The sequence below is a fragment of the Theropithecus gelada genome, chromosome 19, assembly GCF_003255815.1.
Source record: "Theropithecus gelada isolate Dixy chromosome 19, Tgel_1.0, whole genome shotgun sequence".
Classification (NCBI taxonomy): Eukaryota; Metazoa; Chordata; class Mammalia; order Primates; family Cercopithecidae; genus Theropithecus; species Theropithecus gelada.
In genome coordinates, this window is record NC_037687.1 from 9,073,273 (window position 1) to 9,082,196 (window position 8,924).

The 8,924-nt window shown below is 45.1% G+C and overlaps 1 protein-coding gene across 1 annotated transcript; it reads left to right on the forward strand.

Annotated features, from left to right (window-relative positions):
* Positions 1-237: 237 nt before the first annotated feature.
* On the forward strand, positions 238-6,290 carry LOC112613197 (olfactory receptor 7E24). Its single transcript, XM_025368496.1, has 2 exons — positions 238-310; positions 5,123-6,290. The coding sequence occupies exons 1-2, from the start codon at positions 282-284 to the stop codon at positions 6,099-6,101; spliced, it is 1,008 nt and encodes a 335-aa protein (XP_025224281.1). The 5' UTR covers positions 238-281; the 3' UTR covers positions 6,102-6,290.
* The last annotated feature ends 2,634 nt before the right edge of the window (positions 6,291-8,924 follow it).

The window sequence follows — 8,924 nt, forward strand, 5'->3', positions numbered from 1 at the left end:
CTTCCTCCATGAATAAGACGCAGTCCTTAGAGACTGGGGAACATCAACCAATTTGGCTAATGAGGAGCTCTGTGCCTTGAGCCCCCAAGGCCATAGCATAGTAAATACTCAGCCTGTGCCTCCAGCCCTGCAGTGTGAGCTTCCAGTCCAGTGGGCTCCACACCTGTCGTCTGCATCAGGAGGCTCATGTCTGACCCTGTCTTCCTGCCAGTCCTGAGGACGGAGCCTGAGCCTCCATCGTGCAGCACGCAGGGAGGACAGCGGACCTGCTCTCCGTGGTCATGGCCCAACAGAGGGGAAGCGCAGCTCAGTGAGTGCTGAGGGACGGTCGGGAGCCTTGTTTCCTGATCCTCAGCACAAACAGGACAGTGGGGTGGCAGATGGGAGGACACCAATGTGCAAGATGTCAGCTCAGAGGACTGTGGAGTTTATGTTCGGGGTTGTGTGTGTGGTCCTTTATTTCATATTGCTGCACTATTTTACATTTCCATAGCCCTGTATAAGAATTCCTACTTCTCTGTGGTTTCACCAAAACCTGACAGGCTGTTTTGTTCATTTGCTCTTAATAGCCATCCTATTGGGTGGTATCTCATTGTTTTTTATTTGCACGTCCCTGCCGATGAGTGATGCTGAATATCATTTTGTATGCTCATTGGCTCTTTGTATATGTTCCTTAGAGAAATGTCTATTCAAGTCCTCTGCCCACTTTCAGTGGGGTATTTGTTTTGTTGTTGAGTTGTCGGAGTTCTTGGTGTAGTTTGGTTGTTAGCCTCTTAGCATATACGTGATTTACAAATATATTTTCCTATTCCCTGGGTTAACTTTCCACTCTGATGAAATTTTACCTTCATCCCATGCTGATGGAACTTCCCATGGGCATCTCACCCAGGGTAGCAAAAACTGGGTCCCTCTAAACTGTGCCCTAAGCACAACAAAAAGTTTACAAAGGTGATGATGAGGATGAGGAGGAAGATGACAGTCACCGTGACATCATGAATTCTTACTGAGGGCTCCCTAAATGCATGGATCTCAGCTCTGTGTTTTGTATAGCTTGTTTCATTTCGTCTTCACAGTTTTTCCTGAGTTATAGCTGCACACATTATTATTATTATACAGAGGAGGAAAGGAGCAATGCATTTTTATAGCTTATACCAGATCATGAGGTAGAAAGAGGTGAAGTCACATTTGCACCAGGCAGTCTAAGTCCACACACATGGCATTCGGCCAGGCCTCTCTCTGCATCCAACCTACCCCCTCAAATCCCTGTCACACCCGGCAGGTACCCCTGCTAACTGTGTCCTTCCCTTTGGGGGTTTCTGGTAGACCACAGCTAGACCAGTGGGTGCCACGTTCACTGTGTCAAGTATAGAAAGGACAGCTGAGATCACATCAAAGATCCCAGAAAGAACTGGCACAGGATCACTCAGGGCGCATCTCTCCCTTGCGCCTGTTTCTGGATTCCTTGCAGCTCTCTACTTCCTCAAGGAGAAATAAAATCAGGGTCTTGGGATCCATTTCTATTCAGGAAACTGGAAATAGTTTCAAAATGTGCCTCAGATGCACCTGTGCTTAAGACCTCTGGCCGCTGCTTAAAACTCCCTGAGAGCTGGAAAACAAGTTTAGTGCCAGAGACTCAAAGACCAACCATTTAATTCCAAATCCTGCCCATGCCCCTGATCTGTGTGGCAAGGGGGGAGATGTCCGTGTCTCTGAGGCTCAGCACTGTCATCTGAGTTGATTTCCAGCAGATCCCACTGCAGCGAGCAATGATTAAACAGATGGCGGGTGCTCCTGTGTGATCCCTGTGTGATAGAGGCATAAAGTGAAGTGTATTCTACATGTTTCTTTAATTAATATTTCGAGGTTAATCTCCATACCATTGAACTGAAATATCCAGGAACCTAGCTGTGGTTCCCAACGTCTCTGACAGGACATTTAATTTTTGCCCTTATATAAGTAAGTACTGAGGATTGTGAGAAGAATATTTGACTTTCTTTCAGCAGTTTCCCAGAGCCTGTATCTTGCTTGGTACAGAGGAGACATCAAAAATTAGGATCTCTGTTGCATATTGAATAGACCCTTCCTTAGTTCACAAAATTGGCTGTGATCAGTGTGACTTCAACACACTGTTTTCCTATCTGTACTTTCATTCCTTCAGGAATGTGTCACAAACTAGGCAGAAAGTAAAATAGCACTTTTTTTATGTCTATATTATGGACTCTTGCGTCCTGTAGGTGCACTTAATAGCATCTACAACATTCAATTACTTAAAGACCATGGCAGAGATTTTTACAGTCATAAAAAAAGAGAAAAGGATGCAGAAAGAAGTGGGGCCAGGTAAACCTTATTGTTTGGATCGAGATACATTTTAGAGTTTCACATGATTCCAGCCACAACGAAAGTAATGCCAAAGTATTTTAACATCACCTTGGCCAGGCACAGTGGCTCACACCTGTAATCCTAGCACTTTGAAAGGCAGAGGTGGGCAGATTACTTGAGGTCAGAAGTTTGAGATCAGCCTGGCCAACATGATAAAACCCCATCTCTACTAAAAATAGCAAAATTAACTGGGCATGGTGGGACATGTGCCTGTAGTGCCAGCTACTCGGGAAGCTGAGGCAAGAGAATGTCTTGAACCCGGGAGGTGGGGGCTGCAGTGAGCTGAGATCACGCCACTGCATTCCAGCTTGGGTAACAGAGTGAGGCTCAGGTCTCAAAAAAAATTAAAAGCATTTTAACATTATATTAATGTTCTGTCATCTACAGGGATATTCCACACTATCAGCATCTTTGCCATCAATGATGTCCAGTAATCATGTGCATTTAACTAAACCTTCCTTTCATGTATTTAATAGTCAGAGTCTCACTTTGCCACTCTGCCTAGAGTGCAGTGGTATGATCATGGTTCAATGCAGCCTCAAACTCCTGGGCTCAAGCGATTCTCCTGACTCAGTCTCCTGAGTAGCTGGGACTGCAGGCAGGCACCACCATGCCTGTCTAATTTTTAAATTTTTTGTAGAGATGGGGTTTTGCTGTGTTTCCCAGGCTGGTCTCAAGTTCCTATCCTTGAGCAATCCTCCTGCCTTGGCCTCCCAAAGTGCTAGGATTCCAGGTGTGAGCCACCACCCTGGGTTACCTTTCTTATCAAAACTCCAAATCCGGCTGGGCGTGGTGGCTCATGCCTGTAATCCCAGCACTTTGGGAGGTCGAGGCGGGTGGATCATGAGGTCAGGAGATCGAGACCATCCTGGCTAACACGGTGAACCCCTGTCTCTACTAAAAATACAAAAAATTAGCCAGGCATGCTGGCAGGTGCCTGTAGTCCCAGCTATTTGGGAGGCTGAGGCAGGAGAATGGCATGAACCCGGGAGGCGGAGCTTGCAGTGAGCCGAGATCGCGCCACTGCACTCCAGTCTGGGAGACACAGCCAGACTCCGTTTCAAAAAAAAAAAAAAAAAATTCCAAGTCCACCTAAGGCAAGGACAGGAGTTGTAATTAAGTGAATTTTAAAAGAAAGCCCGCATATTTGAGTGAGCACTTACTTCCATGAAGAATGAAAGTCAGAAAACGTAGGAATGATGGAAACCATAGAATGTAACTGGCATGTAAGGATGTTTTCTGATTATGAACTATGAACTTGCATTTAGTTTTGAGACAACACGGTCCTATGTGGGCGGCAAGCCACCCAGGTGCCAAGGCAAGAGACGGAGGGCACGAGCTGTTCAAGTATAATAAAATAAGAATAGTTATACTATAGATCATAGATATGATTATATATGAATATTGTTAATCATTAGTTTGTAGCAATTACTCTTTATTCCAATATTATAATAATCCTCGCTCTATAATCATAACCTAGGAGAAACCAAGCCATACAGAGGTAGGAGCTGAGGGGACATAGTGAGAAGTGACCAGAAGATAAGTGTGAGCCTTCTGTTATGCCCAGGCAGGGCCACCAGGGGGCTCCTTGGTCTAGCGGTAACACCAGCCTCTGGGAAGACCAGCGGACCATGGTCTAGCGGTAGCATCAGTGTCAAGGAAAAACACCGGCTACTTAGCAGACCGGGAAAGGGAGTCTCCCTTTTCCGGGGGAGTTTAGAGAAGACCCTACTCCTCCACCTCTTGTGGAGGGCCTAACATCAGTCAGGCCCACCCACAGTTATCCCGAGGCCTAACCGTCTCCCTGTGATGCTGTGCTTCAGTGGTCACGCTCCTGGCCCGCTTTCATGTTCCATCCTGTTACACCTGGCTCTGCCTTCTAGCTAACAGTAGCAAATTAGTGAAAGTACTAAAAACCTCTGATATGAAGAAATAATGGCATAGGCTGTGTCCTCTTTCTCTCTCTGTCTCTCTGCCTAGGCTGCCAAACGGAAGGGCCCCCCGTCCAGTGGACACGTGACTCATGACCTTGTCTATCATTGGAGATGACTCACACTCCTTGCCCTGCCCCTTTTGCCTTGTATCCAGTAAATATCAGCGCAGCCAGGCATTCAGGGCCACTACCAGTCTCCGCGTCTTGGTGGTAGTGGTCCCCCGGACCCAGCTGTCTTTTCTTTTATCTCTTTGTCTTGTGTCTTTATTTCTACAATCTCTCTTCTTCGCACACGGGGAGAAAAACCCACCGACCCTGTGGGGCTGGACCTTACAGTCCTGGATCTTATTGAGTGTGATAAATATCCTCAATCAGTGGAATATTGTAGAATTATATTAGAATAAAACAAAGCGTAGCTGACTCCTTAGTATCTTTTCAATGGATTTAATCTTTTTCTTAAAGGGACAAGAATATTTTTCTTGTATATTTTTTCCTGGTAAATTAGGCTATATTTCACTGTGATTATGGATTTCTAAAATCCCTAATGTTTTTGCTCTCCTAACATTCTTCAATAGATTGTCTCTAAGGTAGGTGTATACAGAAAGAGGTGAATAACACAAAATCAATTATGAAGTAAATTGATTACTAAGGAAATTGGGTTTGTCACAGCTGAGAACTATTACTGAGGGTGTATTATCCTATGTGAAAACTTAATTACTGAATTCCTTGTATCCAAAATATAGACACGGTGCTAGATGCTGGTTTACTTACGTCCTATTTTCCAATTCTCTTTTTTTCTTTCCTCAAAAGGTGTCCAAGCTACACAGACCCACAGAATCTCACAGGTGTCTCAGAATTCCTCCTCCTGGAACTCTCAGATGACCCTGAACTGCAGCCCGTCCTCGCTGGGCTGTTCCTGTCCATGTACCTGGTCACGGTGCTGGGGAACCTCCTCATCATCCTGGCTGTCAGCTCTGACTCCCACCTCCACACCCCCATGTACTTCTTCCTCTCCAACCTGTCCTTGGCTGACATCGGTTTCACCTCCACCACCATCCCCAAGATGATTGTAGACATGCAAACTCACAGCAGAGTCATCGCCTATGCGGGCTGCCTGACTCAGATGTCTTTTTTTGTCCTTTTTGCCTGTGTGGATGACATGCTCCTGAGTGTGATGGCCTATGACCGGTTTGTGGCCATCTGTCACCCCCTGCAATACCGAGTCATCATGCACCCACGACTCTGTGGCTTTTTAGTCTTGTTGTCTTTTTTTATTAGTCTTTTGGACTCCCAGCTGCACAGTTTGATTGTATTACAGCTCACCTGCTTCAGGGATGTGGCCATTTCTAATTTCTTCTGTGACCCTTCTCAACTCCTCCACCTTAGCTGTTCTGACACCTTCATCAATGAAATGGTCATATATTTCATGGGTGCCATATTTGGCTGTCTCCCTATCTCAGGGATCCTTTTCTCTTACTATAAAATTGTTTCTTCCATTCTGAGAGTTCCATCATCGGGAGGGAAGTGTAAAGCCTTCTCCACCTGTGGCTCTCACCTGGCGGTTGTTTGCTTATTTTATGGAACAGGCCTTGTAGGGTACCTCAGTTCAGTTGTGTCACCATCCCCCAGGAAGAGTATGGTGGCTTCAGTGATGTACACGGTGGTCACCCCCATGCTGAACCCCTTCATCTACAGCCTGAGGAACAGGGACATTCAAAGTGCTCTGTGCAGGCTGCATGGCAGAATAGTCAAATCTCATCTTCTCCATCCTTTTTGTTATATGGGCTAGAAACGGCAGCAAAATTTAATACCTAGGCCTGCAAATCCTGCCCCCTTGGTCACGTTATTTTTGTTGCTTGACGGCTTTCATTCCTCTCTGGGTTTTGTATGTGAATATTGCTTGCTTTGTTTTGTCTTTAGTTGCAATGGGTGAGTATTCTGGTATCCTTTGTTCATCATATACATCATGGATGATGCCAATATACCTAGACAGCCTCCTTTAGTATCTGTGCAATGATCTTGATATCCAGGTGCAATCACAAATCTTTTCTTACAGACTTGAAATCCTCACTTAACTATCCAGCTGCAATCACAAATCTTTTATTATAGACTTGAAATCCTCACTTAACATTGTCAAGAGGTTTTGGGAAACTTCAACTTTAAAAAAACAAAATGCAGCAGGTCCTGAAATAAGGTCATTCTGTTTAATGTTGTTTAGTTTTAATTTTGATGAGAAATGAATAAATTGGTTTCATGGTTCATCGTTTTGCTTGAATTGTGGTTTCTAATTTTCTGTGGAGGATGTTAAGTGAGGACTTATCGTACCTTGTATTTACCTCCCTTTTTACAGTTCTCGTGTAATTTCTGTCCAAATCACATCTAGGAAAATCACTTTAGGCAGCTCATGTGTGATGATGTCTATCAATGGGCTTCACATTGGTTTTATTGAAATCACCTGGGGACCTCACAAATACTGAGGCCTGGGTGTCATTACCAAAATGTATTTGAACCTGTGTGGGTTGAGGAATTTTTTTTTTTTTTTTTTAAAGCACCAGGAATAGTTCAGGTGATGACGTTTCTAAAGGGATGGCGCTACAATGGGTAAGTTACAAAAGAGTTTAACGTAGCACCAGGCGATGTGATTCATTCGAATATCTTAAAATGCATTGTTGTTCAGCACTGTAGAAATTTACATTGTGGCCGGGCGCGGTGGCTCACACCTGTAACCCCAGTACTTCGGGAGGCTGAGGTGGGCAAATCGCCTGAGGTCAGGAGTTGGAGACCAGCCTAGACAACATGGTGAAACCCCATCTTTACTAAAAATACAAAAATTAGCCAGGCGTGGTGGTGCGTGACTGTAATCCCAGCTCCTCAGGAGACTGAGGCAGGAGAATCACTTGAATCTGGGAGGCAGAGGTTGCAGTGGGCTGAGATGGTGCCATTGTACCCTAGCCTGGGTTACAGAGGGACACTCCTTCTCAAAAAAACAAAAGAACAAGAAAAGAAAACAAAAGAGAAAGAAATTAACATTATGCTGGGTTTTTTCATGACTATAATTTTTATTGTACATTTATTCACATAGATTTATACACACATAGTTTTTCTCTTTCACTCTTGTGCATACATTAAAAGGGAAATAGAAAAGAATAATATGGTAACAGTATCCCTGAAACTTCACATTCAGAGACTAATTTTTTTTTTTTAATTTGCTATATTTTAAGTTTTTTTTTTTTTTTTTGAGACGGAGTCTCGCTCTGTAGCCCAGGCTGGAGTGCAGTGGCCGGATCTCAGCTCACTGCAAGCTCCGCCTCCCGGGTTCCCGCCATTCTCCTGCCTCAGCCTCCCGAGTAGCTGGGACTACAGGCGCCCGCCACCTCGCCCGGTTAGTTTTTTGTGTTTCTTAGTAGAGACGGGGTTTCACCGTGTTAGCCAGGATGGTCTCGATCTCCTGACCTCGTGATCCGCCCGTCTCGGCCTCCCAAAGTGCTGGGATTACAGGCTTGAGCCACCGCGCCCGGCCTATTTTAAGTTTTTATAAAGAAAATGGGCCAGGTGGCTCACACTTGTAATCCCAGCACTTTGGGAGGATGAGGCGGGTGGTCACTTGAGGTCAGGAGTCTGAGACCAGCCTGGCCAACAGGGTGAAACGTGTCATCTCTACTAAATATACAGAATGGGTGTGTAAACAGCTAAAGAGAATAGCCGGGCGAGGTGGCTCAAGCCTGTAATCCCAGCACTTTGGGAGGCCTAGACGGGTGGATCACGAGGTCAGGAGATCAAGACCATCCTGGCTAATGCGGTGAAACCCCGTCTCTTCTAAGAAATACAAAAAACTAGCCGGGCGACGTGGCGAGCGCCTGTAGTCCCAGCTACTCGGGAGGCTGAGGCAGGAGAATGGCGGGAACCCAGGAGGTGGAGCTTGCAGTGAGCTGAGATCCAGCCACTGCACTCCAGTCTGGGTGACAGAGCGAGACTCCGTCTCAAAAAAAAAAAAAAAGAAAAAGAAAATGTGATATATATATACACAATGGAATATAATTCAACCATAAAATGCATCATATCCTGTCATTTGCAGCAACATGCATGGAAACTGGAATAAGCCAGGCACAGGAAGATAAATATTGTATATTCTCACTCATGTGTAAGAGCTAGCATGTGAGTCTCGTGGCATTAGAGAGAAGAGTGGTGGTTACCAGAGGCTGAGAAGGCTGTGTGAGTAGGTGTGGGGGATGAAGAACGTTTGGTTAATGGACACCAACATACAGTGAGATAGAAGGAATAAGTTCTAATATTTGGTAGCACAGTAGGGTAAGTATAGTTAAAAATAATTTTATATATATATATATATATATATGGTTTTTTTTTGTTTTGTTTTGGTTTTTTTTTTGAGTCTCACTTAGTCACCCAGGCTGGAGAGCAGGGGCACGATCTCAGCTCACTGCAACCTCCGCCTCCCAAGTTCAACCGATTCTCCTGCCTCAGCCTCCCGAATAGCTGGGATTACAGGCGCCAGCGTCCGTGCCCAGCTAATTTTTGTATTTTTAGTAGAGATGACACGTTTCACCCTGTTGGCCAGCCTGGTCTCAGACTACTGACCTCAAGTGACCACCCG

What these genes read in the sequence shown, in the direction of transcription:
- LOC112613197 (XM_025368496.1), top strand. Translation starts at nt 282, where the DNA reads ATGGCCCAACAGAGGGGAAGCGCAGCTCA. An exon ending in CAGAGGGGAAGCGCAGCTCA is followed by an intron (nt 311 to 5,122) that starts GTGAGTGCTGAG and finishes TTTCCTCAAAAG; the next exon opens with GTGTCCAAGCTACACAGACC.